This window comes from Erythrolamprus reginae, unplaced genomic scaffold (assembly GCF_031021105.1).
Source record: "Erythrolamprus reginae isolate rEryReg1 unplaced genomic scaffold, rEryReg1.hap1 H_5, whole genome shotgun sequence".
Classification (NCBI taxonomy): Eukaryota; Metazoa; Chordata; class Lepidosauria; order Squamata; family Dipsadidae; genus Erythrolamprus; species Erythrolamprus reginae.
Genome location: NW_027248506.1, coordinates 442,051 through 461,703, shown reverse-complemented (window position 1 = coordinate 461,703; position 19,653 = coordinate 442,051). Strand labels below are relative to the sequence as shown.

Sequence of the window (19,653 nt, the reverse complement as noted above, 5' to 3'; positions counted from 1 at the left end):
ATAATGGGTTTTTAGATATTTTTTCTTTTAAATATTAGATTTGTTTATTGTACACTGTTTATTATTGTTGTGAGCTGCCCCGAGTCTGCGGAGAGGGGCGGCATACAAATCTAATAAATTCTTAATCTTATTCTTCTTATTCTTATTCTTGTTATTATTATTACACCTTTACCTGAGTGTAAATTCTACTGAGTAAGGTTGACTTACTTATGTCCTCTGCAATTCGGTCTCAGTTCAAAGCACCGAGTAAGGCCCTCTGTCCAAACTTAAGAAGGTATCTTTCCTGGAGGCACAATAGAGACAGTTTAAAGTTTGGATTTGTTTTCATCAGCACGTGGAGTCCTCAACCTTTAAACTTTTGGCTTTCAGAACACAAACTGATTTTCTGAGGTTGACTGCGTCTGTTTTGAAGCTGGAAGCCAATTATACTTTTCGGGCCCTTCTCCAAATGAATAGTTGGCAGCTGCCACGCAAAGGACTTGTGCCAGTGGGAGTTGTTGGATGTGACCTCATCCATTTCAAGAGTCTTTTGACCCTCAGGACAAATAGTGAAAGATAGAGGAACGGAAATATCTTCACAGGATCCCGTGCCTTTCTCCTAACTGATAACTACAAATAAGCAATCAGGAAACAATATTAATAGAATAGAACAGAATAGAATTTGAATAGAATTGTTTATTAGCCAAGTGTGATTGGACACACAAAGAATTTGTCTTTAGTGCATATGCTCTCAGCGTACATAAAAGAAAAGATACATTTGTCAAGAATCATGAGGTAAAACACTTAATAATCTCAATGGGTACAAATAAGCAATCAGGAAACAATATTAATAGAGTAGAGTAGAATAGAATAGAATAGAATAGAATTCTTTATTAGCCGAGTGTGATTGGACACACAAGGAATTTGTCTTTGGTGCAGATGCTCTCAGTGAACATAAAAGAGAAGCTACATTTGTCAAGAATCATGAGGTAAAAAACTCTTAATGATTGTCAATGGGTCCAAATAAGCAATCAGGAAATAATATTAATAGAATAGAATAGAATTCTTTATTGGCCAAGTGTGATTGAACACACAAGGAATTTGTCTTTGGTGTACAGGCTCTCAGTGAACATAAAAGAGAAGCTACATTTGTCAAGAATCATGATGTAAAAAACTCTTAATGATTGTCAATGGGTCCAAATAAGCAATCATGAAATAATATTAATAGAATAGAATAGAATTCTTTATTGGCCAAGTGTGATTGAACACACAAGGAATTTGTCTTTGGTGTACAGGCTCTCAGTGAACATAAAAGAGAAGCTACATTTGTCAAGAATCATGAGGTAAAAAACTCTTAATGATTGTCAATGGGTCCAAATAAGCATTCAGGAAATAATATTAATAGAATAGAATAGAATTCTTTATTGGCCAAGTGTGATTGAACACAAGGAATTTGTCTTTGGTGTACAGGCTCTCAGTGAACATAAAAGAGAAGCTACATTTGTCAAGACTCATGAGGTAAAAAACTCTTAATGATTGTCAATGGGTACAAATAAGCAATCAGGAAATAATATTAATAGAATAGGAATAGAATAGAATAGAATTCTTTATTGACAGAGTGTGACTGGACACACAAGGAATTTGTCTTTGGTGCACATGCTCTCGGTGTACATAAAAGAGAAGCTACATTTGTCAAGAATCATGAGGTAAAACGCTTAAAGGGGGCGGGGGGGGCGGGAAACACCCCAGCCGCACGAGTCCCCGCGCGGCTGCCATTGGGCCCGGCCGAGGGTGGGGCCGGGAGGCGCCTAACTCCCGGAGGCCGAACCGCCGGCGGTTGCATCACTCGCTCGCGCAGCGGCAGCTGTCAGGAGGGAAAGGGAAGGGAAGAGGCTCGTTCGGAGCGGCCAACGCCATTGGGCCCGGGCGCGCGGAGGAGGCGGGCCGCCGAGCTCTCCTCGAAGGGCAAAGAGAGCCGCGGGGGAAGGGCTGCGCCTTTCGCCGGCCGAGGGAAAGAGCTGCCGGGGACTTCCGTCTAACCGTCGCTCCGCCAGGAAAGGGGGGAAAAAAATAAAAATTACCACAGCCGAAAGGGGTCCCGAACGGAGAGGCCGCGCCCGCTGCGTAATTACGCACCGTCTCCAAGAGCGGCGCTTGGTGCCAGGTACCGTAGAAACCGCGCGCTTTCCTTTCTATTCACCCTGAGGCGAGGCCGCTCAGTCTTGCTCGCTGTGGTGGCGGGGTTCGGAGTAAGGGCAGTTGTGGGTTCCGAAGCCAATCGACCCCAGGGGTAAGGGATGCTTTGGGGAGATCCGTCTCTCGTTGCCGCCCCCGTCCCGACCTTTCTATGCGTGCAAATCAAAAGTAGCTTCCCCCCCCCCCCCCATGGCGGTCTCCTCGCCTCGTGGTTATTACTACGCGGATACATAGAAACATAGAAGACTGACGGCAGAAAAAGACCTCCTGGTCCATCTAGTCTGCCCTTATACTACTTCCTGTATTTTATCTTAAGATGGATATATGTTTATCCCAGGCATGTTTACATTCAGTGACTGTGGATTTACCAACCACTTCTGCTGGAAGTTTGTTCCAAGCATCTACTACCCTTTCAGTCAAATAATATTTCCTCATGTTGCTTCTGATCTTTCCCCCAACTAACCTCAGATTGTGTCCCCTTGTTCCTGTGTTCACTTTCCTATTAAAAGCACTTCCCTCCTGGACCTTATTTAACCCTTTGACATATTTAAATGTTTCGATCATGTCCCCCCTTTTCCTTCTGTCCTCCAGACTCTACAGATTGAGTTCATGAAGTCTTTCCTGATACGTTTTATGCTTAAGACCTTCCACCATTCTTGTAGCCCGTCTTTGGACCCGTTCAATTTTGTCAATATCTTTTTGTAGGTGAGGTCTCCAGAACTGGACACAGTATTATTCCAAATGGGGTCTCACCTGGCCTACACTATTATTTGGCTAGGGTTGTTATTTTGATTCAAGATTAGATATTGTCAAAGCCGCTGTGCAGATCCCAGGCTCTAGGCATGTGAAATCCTCAGCAATCGTTGCAAATACATTCTCAAAGAACTGAGTCACACACTACAACCAGCTTATTTGCATTCCAGCCTTTGAAATAGGCAGAAAGTTCTGAATTGCATGATTTTGCAAATAGATTATATGAAATATAATACAGAAAGCTGTATTTCTCCAACAGCTATGCCTTTGGAAATTTTCAAAGCAATCAGATTTGAATGGAAAGTGAAGCAAAGAAGCAACTTTATGCCATTTTTAAAAACTTAGTGAGTAGCGTAGATTTTCTTTTTAACATAGGGACTATTCCCCTTTCTCTCACCCACCTTTTGCCAAGACTGAAATGTTTCTGATGCTGAGATAACCTTTTTTTCTTTTTTCCTTTTTAATTTTATTAAATTTTATTATGAAATGTAAATTCAAGTACACAATACAAAAACAAGCAAAAATACATACGAAATTTAAAATTAGAGCGATATCTTGCTCTCTCTCTTTTTTCCTTATTGCGTTTTATTTGTTGTTTGGTTTTAAATGATAGGGTTTTATATGTCTTTTTCTCTTTTAATATTAGATTTGTTCCACTGTAACATTGTTTTTATTATTGTTGTGAGCCGTCCCGAGTCTTCGGAGAGGGGCGGCATACAAATCTAATAAATTATTATTATTATTATTATTATTAATATATAATTCTACACAATGTACAGTTTGTGATTTCCCATATTGGTATTTGTCATGCTCTACTAATTTAGCCCTATGTCTCTTAAAAATAGACATATATACTTAAATTCAAGGTATATAAAGAACAGAAGGTAGAAACAAAAGTAATTATTACAAGTACAATTATTTTCAGATTATATAAATAAACCCCTTACTCTTTTTTTCATTGTGTGAGCAGTGATTCTCAACCTGGGGTGGGTGAGGATACAGTGTTAATGGAACTACATCTCTAGGGAGGTAAGTATACAATGCGGGGTACCCCAAGGCTCTGTTTTAGACCCATTACCCTTCAACATCTTCATCAATGACAGACGAGGGGATGGATGGGGAACTCATAAAATTTGCAGATGACACCAAACTAGCAGGAATAGCCAACAGCCCAGAAGATAGGCTGAAGATAGAGAAGCATCTTGAAAGACTTAAACATTGGGCGCTATCTAAGAAAATGAAATTCAGTGGTGAGAAAAGTAAGGTTTTAAATGTAGGCAAGAAAAACAAAATGCACAAGTACAGTTCTATGTGGTACCTTGCTTAATAGTAGCAACTGCGAGAGGGATCTTGGAGTCCTAGGGGATAATCGATAATTGACATATCTCCCAATGGTTTGATTGGATTGTGTGATTATTTTACTATGAGGGTTTTAAAATCGTTTTTAAAATTGGATTTGTACACTGTTTATTTGGTTGTGAGCCGCCCCGAGTCTTCGGAGAGGGGCGGCATACAAATCTAATAAATTATTATTATTATTATTATTATTATTATTATTATTATTATTATTGTTGTTATTGTTATTATTATTATTAAAATATGAGCCGGCAGTGTTTAGCAGCTGCCAAAAAAGACAACACATTTCTAGGCTGCATAAGCAGAGAGATAGAATCAAGGTCACGTGAATCATACATACACAGTTCCTATATCTGTTCTGTGTATGTTTAACGTACCCTCCTTCTTTCTTCAGGCTCCTCTTTCGACGTTTTCAAAGCCGGCTTCCCACTGTCTTCGGGCCTGGAGTGATGTCCACGGCTGCCTTAATCAGTCTGGTTCGGAATGGAGGCCACCAGCTGCAGAGAGCCCTGCTGAACTCTTGCTGCGCGATTCTCAGCCCCAAGCGCCACATTTCCACCGGCGACGGCAAGGCCGCGCGTTTCGATCTGGATGGCAGCGGCTGCCCCGCCACCTGGGATTCCTTTGGGATTTGGGACAACCGGCTGGACGAGCCCATCTTGCTCCCGCCCAGCATCAAGTACGGGAAGCTGATCCCCAAGGTCAGCCTGTCCAACGTGGGCTGTGCCACCCACATTGGGAAGCGGAAGGAGAACGAGGATCGTTTCGATTACGGCCAGCTGACGGAGGAGGTCCTGTACTTTGCCATTTTCGATGGGCATGGCGGGGTGGCCGCAGCGGATTTCTGCAACAAGTACATGCGGGAATATATCCAGTGAGTCCGGGGTAATATGCTGACTCTGTAAACCACTTAGAGGCTTCTCCCCACCTTTTCCGGCCCTGTTTCCTCCCAGGAGATTCCTAGAGAAGCCACACAGAGGCTTCTCCCCACCTTTTCCGGTCCTGTTTCCTCCCAGGAGATTCCTAGAGAGGCCCCACGGAGGCTTCTCCCTGCCTTTTCCGATTACAGTTTCGGAGGCTAGGGTTTGTAAGTGGAAAATGGTTCTTGAGAAGAGGCAAAAAAAGTCTTGAACACCCGGTTCTTATCTAGAAAAGTTCGTAAGTTGAGGTGCTCTTAGGCAGAGGTACCACTGTATTAACAATCTTAACAAAACTACTGACAGTGGGCAGTGAACAGCTATAGTTGAATGATTAATGAAAGCTTCTCTTAGAATGTCTGTTTGCAATCCATGAGGCCCTTTGTGAGTATTGCGAGATTTAAGCCACACCGGTTGAATAATTCATATGCAATAGTTTATGGATGACAGCAAATAGTTAATTCCTTCAGACAAAACTTTTAACATGATTACTTTTTATTTTTTAGAGAATTTCTCTCTGAGGAGCACAACATGGAACTGGTGTTGATTAAGTCCTTTCTAGAAATAGACAAAGCTTACATGAGACACGCCCACTTATCTGGAGACGGTAAGTACGAAATGTTTTTATGTTCGTTGGTCACACAAAAGCTAAATTTACTCCCCAGGGGGGGAAAAATTGAATATCAAGGATTTGCTATATTGAAATCCACAGTAAATCACAAAATCTACAGCAGCCTGCAGACAACAAAAGATTTTGAGAGAGAAGAATAAGATTTCCAAAATCAAGTCAGTACATGTTTTAAGACCACGTTTTCTCAAAGTTGATTCCAAATATTTACCTGGAAATCACCATTGAGAAGTTTTCGGTGTTCACTTTCATTAAGTTTTAAGTTTTGTTAAACAACTCTGGCTTTTCCCCCTTGACTTTGAGAAGCTGCAGAGAGTGTTCCCATGACCTCAGGTGCTGCAACTATTGTAAATACACACCCGTTGCCCAGCACCCAAATTTTGACCACGTGACCATGTGGATGCTGAGATGGTCGCAAGTGTGAGGAGCAGTCATATAAGTCACGTTTTTCAGTGCCATCATAACTTTGAACCGTCACTAAGTGAATTGATGTAAATCAAGGACAACCTGTACAGTATATACCAGTGATGGCGAACCTATGGCACGGGTACCACAGATGGCAGGTGGAGCCATTATTATTATTATTATTATTATTATTATTATTATTATTAATTAGATTTATATGCCTCCCCTCTCTGTAGACTTGGGGTGGGACTCAGGAGCCATATCTGCTGGCACGCGAGCTGTTGCCCTAGCTCAGCTCCAACGTGCATGGGTGTGCCGGACAGCTGATTTTTGGTTCACACAGAGGCTCTGGGAAGGGATTTTTGGCTTCCAGAGAGCCTCCGGGGGGTTGGGGGAGGACGTTTTTACCCTCCCCTGCTCCAGGGAAGCATTTGGAGACTGGGAAAGGCGAGACACAAGCCTACTGGGCCCACCAGAAGTTGAGAAACAGACCATTTCTGGCCTCCGGGGGACGGAAGAAGCTGTTTTTGCCCTCCCCAGGCATTGAATTTTATGTGTGGGCACTCACACATGCATGATATCTCTTTCGGCACCTGAGGAAAAAGCGGTTTGCCATCACTGGTATATACTGTGAGTGGAGGAACAGTTTTTGTTTCACATACAGTCCAGTATTAGTTCGTACCTGGACGGGGGGCAGCGTTCCGGTAGCAAAAATGGAGCTGCGCGGACAGCTCCAGGTGACTAGTGGTCGGGCGCAAGATTTCTCTTCTGCGCATGCGTGGAAGCAAAATTTCTTGAGAGGATGCGCGGGCATGCGAGATTTTGGCAATTTTGGGCGATCTTTTTGGCTCCATGCATGCGCTGAAGCAGAAAAAACTGCCAAAATCTCGTGCATCCATGCATCTCAGAAGGGAAAGAGGGGGACATGATCGAAACATTTAAATATGTCAAAGGTTTAAATAAGGTTCAGGAGGGAAGTGTTTTGAATAGGAAAGTGAACACAAGAACAAGGGGACACAATCTGAGGTTAGTTGGGGGAAAGATCAAAAACAACATGAGAAAATATTATTTGACTGAAAGAGTAGTAGATGCTTGGAACAAACTTCCAGCAGACGTGGTTGGTAAATCCACAGTAACCGAATTTAAACATGCCTGGGATAAACATAGATCCATTGTAAGATAAAATACAGGAAATAGTATAAGGGCAGACTGGATGGACCAGGAGGTCTTTTTCTGCCGTCAGCCTTCTATGTTTCTGTTTCTAAATAAACACACTCTTGTAGACTTTCACATTTGTGAATTATGGCAGTGGATATCCACCAGTTTTGGGGAGGATGAATTACATTATTGCAAGAAGCAAGTTTTTAACAGACATTTTATAACTCCAGCCATGTTTAGTTTTTCCTGCTTTATTGTGGGTAATTAAATGTGCTGTTTCCAAGAATGATGTTTATGATGATAATTACATTAATCTTAAATGGCGATAGTATAATAGATGAAAATGTTGGGGGGGGGGGAGGTTTAGTTAAAGAAGATGTCAGTCAAAGCCATGGTTTTTAAGTTTTAAAATGTTAACCTGCAACACTGAAGAATGGAGAGAGGTGCAGAAAAAAACTCCCTTTGAATGATCATTTGGTATATTTTATTAAAACCAAACTTTCTAATTCTTTTTAGTGAGGTTTCAATTAAATTGGAAGTGAATTGCATTTGCAGGAATATCAGATTGTCCATTAACTCGGACTACAGTAATTGTTTTGCCCTTTAAAAAGATATTATTGTATAAACGGCAGGATCTTTTTATAGTAAAGTTAAGCACATGCCTGATGGAATTTGCCCAGCTGAAATTTACAAGATACACAGAAATTTGTGTTCTGAACAAAGTTGTAATTTTTAATGCATGTTCAGTTACGCGTTTATATCTCATTTGGTGATTCCTTATCCTAGTGTTTTGAAATCTCCTCAAAGCAAAACCTCTTAAGGTACGTAAAAGTGCCCACGTATTCAAAGTAAAATGTTTGGGTTTTTTTAAAGACTTTGAGTGACTTAACATTTCAGACAATCACTATTTAGGAGCAGTGAGCCGTCAGCTTGATACCCTGTTTCCCCTAAAATAAGACCTACCCTGAAAGTAAGGCATGTCAGAGGTTTTGCAGAATTTGCTAATATAAGGCACCCCCCGAAAATAAGGCACAGCCAAGTTTACATACGGTACGGTGGAAAAACATACGGTACCATTCAAAGCTGTTCATAGCGGAACCGTAATAATGTGGTGTCCCCTGCTGGCCCCTTCCATCGCTTTGTACCGTCCAGTACAGCAGACACAGTCTGCTGCTGTCTCACCGCCATTACAGTCTCCGCTACAGTGCGTAGGCTATAGCTCCTCTGGTGGCCGGAAGCTGCAATAGCAGCAGTATACTGTTGTGCCATATAAGTACCGTCGTTTGTGTGTGTGGGTGCCATACTGACAGGTACCGTACCATAATCAGTGTACCGTACGCTACACTTTCTTTGGGGGTGTCAGCTTTTCTGCCTGTGAATTTGTCTTATTTGAGAAATGTAAGGCACCCCCCGAAAATAAGACGTAGCACAACGTTTGGAGCAAAAATTAATATAAGACAGTGTCTTATTTTCGGGGAAACACGGTAGCTGAAGTTGCTTAGAAATTAATACGTAGGAAAAAACTCTTTGTGTCCATAACTGCTTTGAAGAGGGTTTGAAATTCAGTGCCCCTTTTGCAGCTCTCTCCTGTCCAGCTGTTGCAGGTTTTCTGAATTTATTTGGGTGAATTTTTCCTACTTGCCTCTATGTGTACGTGTGATTTATGGCAGACACGGTATCCGACCAACAGCTCTAGAATTGGAGACCCGGGACTCTATATGCTGGGCTCCAGTGGAAAGAGAGATCTGCTTACGGTGGTCCCAGGTAAAGGAGCCTGGACTGCTGGAAGGTTCCCACATCCACTTGGTCCCATTAGTTGAGATGACATGCTCTAAAAAATGCCCAGTGAGTGCAAAGATACCTATTGAAAGATATATATATATATATATTTAAGATGATAATATATGGATTCTGTTTGGGAAGGCACCAATGCCGTACTGATGCTTTTCACGTTAAATTAAACTGAGCAGGGAGCGTTTTAAAATTGCACGTGGAGATAAGCAGAAGTTATTTTGATCCGTGATATGATTCCTTGATTTTGGAATTCTGCTGCTGGTTAGATCTTGTTGCTAAGTTTCTTTTCCTACTGGTAATAATTAATAATAATAATAATAATAATAATAATAATAATAATAATAATAATAATTTATTAGATTTCTATGCCGTCCCTCTCCAAAGACTCGGGGCAGCTCACGACACAATACACAATGTATAAATCCAAAATTAAAAAACAGAATTAAATCCCTTATCATAAAAATTAATCACACAACCCAAGGAAACCATACATAAATCATAGTAGCTAAGGAGAATATCAACTTCCCCAAGCCTGGCGACAAAGGTGGGTTTTTAGGAGCTTGCAAAAGGCAAGGAGGGTGGGGGCAGTTCTAATCTCCGGGGGGAGTTGATTTCAGGAGCGGGGCTGCCACAGAGAAGGCTCTTCCCCTTGGTCCCTGCTTAGTCAGCGGGACCCGGAGAAGGCCAACTCTGTGGGACCTAACCGGTCGCTGGGATTCATGTGGCAAAGGTATTCTGGTCTGATGCCATGTAGGGCTTTATAGGTCATAACCAACACTTTGAATTGTGACCGGAAACTGATCGGCAGCCAATGGTAGAACTTGTAGCCTGTGAAGACTATTTTAAGCATCACCTGAACAGGACCTAAATGTCCTTGTTATAATCACCATCTTTAACTTGATGTTTTCCGTGGGTATTATTAATATTCTTTAATATGTAGAATAGAATTCTTTATTGGCCAAATGTGATTGGACACACAAGGCATTTGTCTTAGGTGCAGATGCTCTCAGTGTACATAAAAGAAAAGATATACACTGCTCAAAGAAATAAAGGGAGCACTCAAAGAACCCATCCTAGATCTGAATGAATGAAATATTCTCCTTGAATACTTTGTTCTGTACGAAGTTGAATGTGCTGACAACATGTGAAATTGATTGCCAACCCACCCAAATCTGATAAAAAGGGCAGAGCTAGTTTCACTGGAAAAAGCCATGATGATAATACTGGTCCCAATATTTCATTGCTATCTTATCTAACCCTGATAACATGCTGTTACGCCCTTTGTTAAAAGGGCATTATAAATAAACAGTTTGAAAAAAGTTCTGTGGATGTGTTAGCTCCATGAGTAGCTTCTACAGCTCTCTAAAAATAGTATACTTAGAGCCAACACATTTTGTACTAATCCATGGTTTATTTTCTGAAGCTTTCACATATTGGTTGGATTCTCATAACATTACGCCCGGAGTTTATATTTGCTTAGTGTGTTTGGTATACACGTACAACTTTAACTGTTTTGTAAACTATGGCTTAAGGCTGTTAAACTGTTCTGTGAACACAGAAAATCAATGGGTAATCTAACAGTTTTGCATCCTGTGTAAACCTATTGACAGTTGTGCAATTTCCTAGTGTTGTTGCAGTGGCAACCTCAAAGAGAAGGAAATGTTGAATTCATAGTTATGAATCTGAAGAGAAATTGGAGCATCGTGGTTTAGTGTCATGTATGAATGCAGAGAACTGGCCCAGAATTATTACTTTTAAATTGCCATTGATAGAGTCAGTATGAAGCGTTATCCTGAAAAAATGAGCGTGTTTTTCATGGCAAAATCATTATATCTGCCATTTTCTTCTGCACTGCTTTAAATGGAGAACCTTCAGATCTCCCATACAGTCTGAAATATATGGTATGAAAAAATAAGTCCATTATTAAATATATTAAAGGGTTAAATAAAGTCCAGGAGGGAAGTGTTTTTAACAGGAAAGTGAACACAAGAACAAGGGGACACAATCTGAAGTTAGTTGGGGGAAAGATCAAAAGCAACATGAGAAAATATTATTTTAATGAAAGAGTAGTAGATGCTTGGAACAAACCTCCAGCAGACATGGTTGGTAAATCCACAGAACTGAATTTAAAACATGCCTGGGATAAACGTATATCCATTGTAAGATAAAATACAGGAAATAGTATAAGGGCAGACTAGATGGACCATGAGGTCTTTTTCTGCCGTCAGACTTCTATGTTTCTATGTTCTATTAGTTTGATATGTCCAGCAGTTAGACTGACCTTCCTCTAATGCCCTTCAGAGATTTTAACAATAGCATTTAGAGTTATATACCGCTTCACAGTGCTTCACAGCCCTCTCTAAGCGGTTTACAGAGAGTCAGCCTATTGCCCCCAACAATCTGGGTCCTCATTTTACCCACCTTGGAAGGACGGAAGGCTGAGTCAACCTTGAGCTACTGAGATTCGATCTGTCAAACTGCTGGCAGCCAGTGACCAGCAGAACTGGTTTGTAGTACTGCTCCCTAACCACTGCACCACCGAGGCTCCCTCTACCTTTTGGACTTACCTTTCTGGAAACCTGGAGGTGCAGTGATTAGAATGCAGAATTGCAGGCTGACTCTGCCCACAGCCAGGAGTTCGATCCTGACCAGCTCAAAGTTGATTAAGCCTTGAACTTTTCTGAGGTGGGTAATATGAGGACCCAGATAGTTGGGGGCAATATGCCGACATTGCTTAGAGCAGTGGTTCTCAACCTTTCTAATGCCGCGGCCCCTTAATACAGTTCCTCCTGTTGTGGTGACCCCCAACCATAAGCCGAGCACCAATTCTCCCAACAGAGCATTAAGCTGATTGGCAGGAAGGTCAGAGGGTCACCTCCACTGTAAATGTCTGATTGGTCAGATTGTAAAAATATGTTCCAAGGCCCTAAAGTAAAAGCTTTAGTTCCTAACAACATGGGAAATTTGTCTTTTTCCAAAGTCTCAGGCGACCCCCGGGAAATGGTCATTCGACCCCCAAAGGGGTCCCGACCCCCAGGTTGAGAACCGCTGGCTTAGAGAGAGTACTGTAAAACACTGTAAAGTGGTATATAAGTCGAAGTGCTATTGCTATTCTGATCATTCCTAGCTAGGCTCCGCTTGCAGGAATTGGTAATTCAACACATATATGGGTGTTTGTTGATTTAAAACTTGGAATGAAAGGCTTCTATTGTTGGAAGCAGCATTTCCAAAAGCAAGGAATCAACTGGGGAGATTTTTGGTGGTCTTGAGGCTTAGCCTTTAAGCATTGAAGGGGATTGAAAGGAAGAAAGCAGCTGCCTCCTCACAGTTTTTTACTCGCTGATTAAAACAGGTATTTTAGAGCAGTGTTTCCCAACCTTGGCAAATTCAAGATATCTGGACATCAACTCCCAGAATTCCCCAGCCAGCAAATGCTGGCTGGGGAATTCTGGGAGTTGAAGTCCAGTTATCTTGAAGTTGCCAAGGTTGGGAAACACTGTTTTAGAGAAAGCAAAAAAAAAAAAAAAAAGGTTCAAATTGCCTTTTTCAAAGTTCTGTTTGCCTTTTTCTCAACTCTTTATTTTAACCACGCCAAGTAGATTGCCGATAAAAGCACATTAATTCTCTGCAGGTCACAACAACGGAACATTGAAATCATCAGCTTACTTTTTTGCTAGGAACACTTGCTTGTTGCATTGTTAAAGATGCGTCCTTTGAGTTAGCCTCCCTCACGTGGTGTAAAAATAATCAGGACATTTGACTTCGGTTAATAAATGGCCTGCACCAAAGGAGTGGAGGAAGGAAACTTAAACCTCCCTAGAAATTGACAGTCTTACATGAAACTCAAGGACAGTGTCCAAGAACTATTTGAAATACCTGTTTTAAATACGTAGTGTTGGTAGTAGTGTTCTAGGAATGTATTCTTTCCTTTTTGTTTCTTGAATCTATGGAGTTTGCATAGCACAACAAAGCTTCATGCATATTTTTTTAAGTCTCTCCACGATCTATTGAATCTGTTGGGAAAATGCAGCCCCTTTCCAATAACCAGGGACCCATTGTCTTGTTATTTCTCCCCACCCCATTTAAATTCCATATCACTTTTGTAATTTGAATATTACTTGGTACCTGTTCTGTCGAGCTCTCTAGAAGAATCCTCCCCAAAATGCACAGATACAATTTCAGACACACACAAGTTTGAAAATTCAAAACAGTGTTCTTTATACCGAAAATGCAAATAAACTAAGCCCTCTTTTGGTATAGCCAAGAGCACTTGTCTCCAACCAAACTGGTAATTGGTACAAGTCCTTTATCAGTTCTGTGATACTTAGCTTGCAGCTGTGAGGCAATTCACAGTCCTTCTTCTTTCACAAAGTGAAACACACTTTGCCCTGGTTTAGTTTCAAAGCGGGGAAAAATCAGCACACAAAAAGTCAAAGTCAGTAAAGCAGCCACGAAACACAACGATCAGATAATCCTCCACAATGGCCAAACTCACAAGCTGCTATTTATAGCAGCCTCACTAATGACCGCAGCCCCACCCAACCACAGGTGGCCTCATTTTCTTTGATAATAATCTCTCAGTTGTTGCTGCCTATGCATCGCTCTCCGCATGCGTGGCTGTATCATTAACTCTTGTTCTGAATCCAAGGAGGAGCTAGAGAATTGATCTCCTTCTGAGCTGTCTGCCCCACTCTCCTCCTCCCTGTCACTCATGTCTTCATGGTCAGAGGAGCCTTCATCAGCAGATTCCACCGGGGGCAAAACAGGCCTGTAGCATGTGGATGTCTCCCCCACATCCACAGTCCTTGGGGCAGGAGCTGGGCCAGAGCTAACCACAACAGTACCTGAGTGGTTTTTATCCAGCGGCCTTCTAGACTAGTTTCCCAAGTTTTCCGAGCCGCGGTGGCGAGCGCAATTTAGCGTTCCGGCTAGTCACCCACTGCTGCCTTGTGGGCGCACACACATTTTTTGGCATGTGAGCCAAAAAAGATTCGCTATCATTGTTATAGGATGTATGACCTTGGGAAGGGGGTACAATTGTGCCCTATAATTTAACATTCAACATTGAAGCGCTATAGCGGTGCAGTGGTTAGAATGCAGTACTGCAGGCAAACTCTGCCCGCACGCCAGGAGTTCGATCCTTACCGGATCGAGGTGGATTCAGCCTTCCATCTTTCTGAGGTCGGTAAAAGGAGAACTTAGATATGCCGACACTTGTAAACCACTCAGTGTTGTAAAGCACTGTGAGTAAGTCTGAGTGTTTTTGCTATTGGTACATTTTAGTATCTTGTGGCCCTGTTAGGTAATAAACCCCCTTCCCCCTTGCATGAAGCTGTGTTGTGTTTCTCTTAGCTCCTTCTGGCCTTTCCTGTCTTCAGAGCTTTAAGTATTTTCAAGCAGCAGGGGCTTTTTAGTGGAGTTAGCACAATTCAGGCAGTTTAAATCTGAAGAGGTTCTGCTGTAGGCGAGTTTGGGGCTCAGGTGCTAATTACCTCTCTTTCTGTGACATTTATAGCTACGTTGCTGAATACCGGGAGCACAGCAACGGTGGCTCTGCTGCGGGACGGCATTGAGCTGGTGGTAGCCAGTGTGGGCGATAGCCGTGCGCTCTTATGCCGCAAGGGAAAAGCCGAGAAACTCACCATCGACCATACTCCAGAACGGAAGGATGAGAAGGAAAGGTACCTCTGCAAAATGGGCTTAGTTTGTCTTCCCCCAATTTTAAAGAGATGTCTTCTGAAGTTGTAGGGATGGGACGATTTGCCACAATTCTTCAAGTAAAATTATTGTTTTAAACATAGAAGATTGATGGCAGAAAAAGACCTCATGGTCCATCTAGTCTGCCCTTATACTCTTTCCTGTATTCTATATCCTCGATATATATTTATCCCAGGCATGTTTACATTCAGTCACTGTAGATTTACCAACCACGCCTGCTGGAAGTTTGTTCCAAGCATCTACTACTCTTTCAGTAAAATAATATTTTCTCATGTTGCTTCTGATCTTTCCCCCAACTAACTTCAGATTGTTCCCCCTTGTTCTTGTGTTCACTTTCCTATTAAAAACACTTCCCTCCTGGACCTTATTTAACCCTTTAACATATTTAAATGTTTCGATCATGTCCCCCCTTTCCCTTCTGTCCTCCAGACTATACAGATGGAGTTCATTAAGTCTTTCCTGATACGTTTTATGCTTAAGACCTTCCACCATTCTTGTAGCCCGTCTTTGGGCACGTTCAATTTTATCAATCTCTTTTTGTAGATACTGTATTGATAAAAAGATGTCTTTTGAAGTGGTAGACAATGGGATGTTTTGCCAGAATTCTTCAAGTAAAATTATTGTGTGAATTGTTTGTAGAAACGTAACATGCACGATATTAGCTGTTTTTTAATTTTTAATTTTATTTTTAAGAATTAGGAAATGTGGTGGCTTTGTCGCCTGGAACAGTTTGGGGCAGCCCCATGTGAATGGCAGACTTGCAATGTCCCGTAGTATTGGAGATTTGGATCTTAAGAAATACGGCGTGATTGCGGAACCTGAAACGAAACGGCTGAAGGTAAGCAGTTGTGTTGCCTTCTCTCGCACATCTGTAGGTGCAATAGTAACAGCACTTAGACTTATATAGCGCTTCACAGTGCTTTGCAACCCTGTCTAAGCGGTTTACATAGTCAGCATATTGCTCCCGACAATCTGGGTCCTCATTTTATCGACCTTGGAAGGACAGAAGGCTGAGTCAACCTTGAGCCCGTGGTGAGATTTGAACTGCTGAATTACAGCTAGCAGTTAGTTGAAGTAGCCTACAGTACTGCATTCTTTTTTAAAAAAACAAAATCATATATTTATTGAAGAAAGAACACCACAAAATATATAGCTTTTAAAATGTATGTAAGAAATTTGAATAAGAGGGGAGTTTGGCAGACAGCCCAGGAGGAGATCAATCATCTGTATCATCCTTGGATTCTGAACAAGAATTAATGACACATCCACGCATGCGTAGAGTGATGCATAGGAGACAACAACTGAAGGATTATTACAAGAGAAAATGAGGCCACCTGTGGTTGGGTGGGGCTGCTGTAATTAGTGCTACAGATAAAAGTGCAGCCTGGTGTTTTAGCCTCATGGCAGTTTATCTGATTCATTGTTTCGTCAAGATCGTGGTTTTTGTGCTGTTCAAGATTGTGTGTGGACTCTCTGGACTTTAGAATTGGACTCAATTTCCCAGTTATTGGGTGAGAAATTGGGTTGCGTTTAACCTGTGCCTTGTGTGTACCAGAAAATCCCTTTGACATTTAACAAGGGAGCTGTTTCTGTTTTTCTGTTTATAAAAACATTTGGGTTTTCCTTTTATCGTGTGGTGTGTGTCTTCCTGGACTAATTACCCTGTAATTACGGGCGGTTGAAACACGCCGGCAGAACAGATGGTATGTTAATTTGCATATTGGAGTGAAAAAATAAAAAAATAAGTCAGGATAATTTGTATACTTTTTTGTGTTGCTTTAGTTGCACCATACAAGCGACAGCTTCTTGGTCCTGACCACAGACGGCATCAACTTTATTATAAACAGCCAAGAGATCTGCGATTTTGTGAACCAGTGCCACGATCCCACCGAAGCAGCTCACATCATTACGGAGCAGGTAGGTGTTTCTGCCTTGGGAACAGGTGTGACTGGCCGACTTTCATCCAACGGTGCCTGTATTTCTGGGGCACTGTGGGTGTTTCCGGTGGAAGAGAACATCATTAGCTCAAGGGTGAACTGTGAGGTTCTTGGCGCGCTCTCCGTTTGGTTGCTTGCTTGTAGACCAGTGTTTCCCAAGCTTGGCCACTTGAAGAGAGCAAGGATGCCAAAGTTCATGTTTGTTCTACAGAATGACACCTTCCCGTCTCCCCCCTCCTTAAAATATCCTTTAAGCATTTGATTTGGGGCTGGAATTGGTACTTATTACTCCCACGGTTGTCAGATTTCTCCACATTGCAACTGAAGATTGTTTGAAGATTGGCGACTGAGAGCGAAAACTCAAACTTCTGCCTTTTCCCATTCTTCTCACCAGGCTATGCAGTACGGGACCGAGGATAACGGCACCGCTATCGTCGTGCCGTTTGGAGCATGGGGCAAATACAAAAACTCCGAGGTCAATTTTTCCTTCAGCCGGGGTTTTGGCTCCAGTGGAAGATGGGCGTGAGCGGAACGTTTAAAGATGTAGATTGCGGAAAGGGTGACGTATAAGTTTAAAAAAAACCCCCAACCCTCCATCTCTTTTAGCAACAGACCCCTTCTGCTTGGGTAGCAAACTGCTGTTAACGTGATGTCACCTCGTAGCAAATGTCTTTGTTACTCGCTTCTCTCAAGCCCAGCATTCTCACACCTTCGGTCCTTCCTCGTGGGCTTCCGCAGGGGCAAGATGCTGGTATTTTTATGGCTGACTGTCATTGCGGTATCACCTGTTTTCCCCATGATGTTCTTGAGATGTTTTGGAGGACGAGGGAAGGGGGCAGCTGATGAACCAAGGGACAAGAACTTTTATCTCCTTCGCTATTCCCTTCTGCGAAGAAGGAAGTTCAGAGGAGAATTGGGAGGGTGGAAAATTGAGAGATGGGTTTACTTGCTAGTTTACCATCACGGTCAGACCGACGTTGGGATGGTTCAACTCTAAAAAGCAGCAGTTTGGTCTCAGGACTGATAAGCCTCATGATTTTGAAGTCCAGAGACAGAGATACGACTGTGCACTTCCAGTAATGGTGGCCATCTTCTTTTAAAAAAGCAGAGACAGAGATAGATAGATAGATATATAGAGAGAGAGTTCTACACATGTTAAATATCTGCATTTTGTCTAATGTATGACTCAAGATGTACTATGGCTCTTGAAACCGTACTAACCAGGATATGCTGTGTTAGTAGGCGCTCTAAAAATATCAAATGAATTCCGGTTTGTTTTTTTCTTTAAGGGGGGCCATTACTAAAACCCCTCCTTTTAAAAAAAATATTCCACATTGACTACTCTTACATTTTTTCCCCCTAAGTATTAATGCATGGCTCTAACGCAATTAATTTTGGGGATGAGATTATTTTCTAGGTTCTGGCTATTTGAAAAGACGGCTTAGAATCATCTCCAACTTTTATCCGAAAGTAAAACACTTCAGAGTTTCAGAGAGGCTACTAATATATTTTCAAAAGATTCTGTCCTTTCACATTTTAAAATCCAGCTGTGAAAGAGACCAAACAAGCAAGACCTAGAGTAATTGAAGGAAAGGCAAGGTTAATTTCATGGCACAGGCGTCTTTCAATTCCCATTAGATGCTGCCCATTAGATGCTGGGCGCTGGTTACATCCATCTGATTGGGAATTTCAGGAGTTTTTTTTTTCAAAAAGTGAGAATATCAGGTGGAAAAGAGAGCAGCAGTACTGGTGTTAAAATCTCTATTTCTGAATCTGATGTCGTTTGTCTCAATGGTGAGATCTCCTGACAGTGCCAAAATATCACGCATTCTTCCCGAACGAGAGAACTTGCAACCTTGTGGAATTTGACGATCTTAGAAGCTTCCAGCCTTTGCGGTGGAAAAACCCATTGAATCTTGAAAACGCCTCTAATTTAAGCCTGTGCCACCTACGTGTGTTGTGAGTGTAGCATTACTGGTGGATACTGAATTTCCAGCCCCTATTAATATGTTTGCACAAGGTGTGAGAAAGCAGGAGGCCTCTTGAGTCATAGATACCCTTGAGAGAGCACATGAGGAAACATTTGTCACGATCTCATTGGACGAATGTGTTTGGCATCAATCCTGGGACAGACACAAATTACATAACGTCGTAGGATGGTGTCATCATGTTGTGACTCCTGATGGATGGGTTGTTCCCGGTTTGGAGGATGCACGCACAGAAGCGAACCATTAGCAGCAGAATTTAGAACCCGCCACTGATGCCTGTGGCTACAATACAAAACATTGGGAGCATTTCCTTGGACGAAAAGGCAAACAATATTAAATAATGCAATATTCTCCTTCCCCCCGCATGGAGTCTCTTCGCCTCTGGGAATGATAGCGTTGAGACGTTTAGTTTGAATCCTGGCCACAATGTGAACGATGGACTTACACACAACTGCATATCTAAGCCTGTAGCACCAAAACCCACTTTTGGTGTCAATCATTCCGACGCTGCCTCTCTACATTCTGCAAGTTCATAACTGGTCCATGGAACTTGTGAAAGACTTTTCAGACAGCGCCCCGGTGTGGTTCTGTTTTTGTCTGCTGTTAAAGTTTTTATTTGTATTCTATACGCACAATTTCTACGATATGATTATATAGACTTTGCAAGTTACGTTTACTTTATCAGTTGCTCTCACTTAAGAGACTAAAGTCATCTATATTGATGTTCAAAACCTTTTGTGCTTCCTGGTTTTTTGTTTTAAAGGGCTTTTGTTTTGTTCTCGTTTGCTACAATAAAAAAGCACCATCTCTTCCGTGGACTAAAA

At 42.0% G+C, this 19,653-nt stretch overlaps 1 protein-coding gene across 1 annotated transcript; it reads left to right on the top strand.

The window, feature by feature from the left end:
• The first annotated feature begins 1,808 nt into the window (after positions 1–1,808).
• Positions 1,809–19,653, top strand: LOC139155721 (protein phosphatase Mn(2+)-dependent 1K-like). Its single transcript, XM_070730983.1, has 7 exons — positions 1,809–2,143; positions 4,679–5,158; positions 5,708–5,808; positions 14,702–14,867; positions 15,598–15,742; positions 16,687–16,821; positions 17,236–19,653. Exons 2-7 carry the CDS (start codon positions 4,734–4,736, stop codon positions 17,365–17,367), a joined length of 1,104 nt encoding a protein of 367 aa, XP_070587084.1. The 5' UTR covers positions 1,809–2,143; positions 4,679–4,733; the 3' UTR covers positions 17,368–19,653.

What these genes read in the sequence shown, in the direction of transcription:
- LOC139155721 (XM_070730983.1), top strand. Translation starts at nt 4,734, where the DNA reads ATGTCCACGGCTGCCTTAATCAGTCTGGTTCGGAATGGAGGCCACCAG. An exon ending in CGCCCACTTATCTGGAGACG is followed by an intron (nt 5,809 to 14,701) that starts GTAAGTACGAAA and finishes TGACATTTATAG; the next exon opens with CTACGTTGCTGAATACCGGG. An exon ending in CGGAAGGATGAGAAGGAAAG is followed by an intron (nt 14,868 to 15,597) that starts GTACCTCTGCAA and finishes TTTATTTTTAAG; the next exon opens with AATTAGGAAATGTGGTGGCT.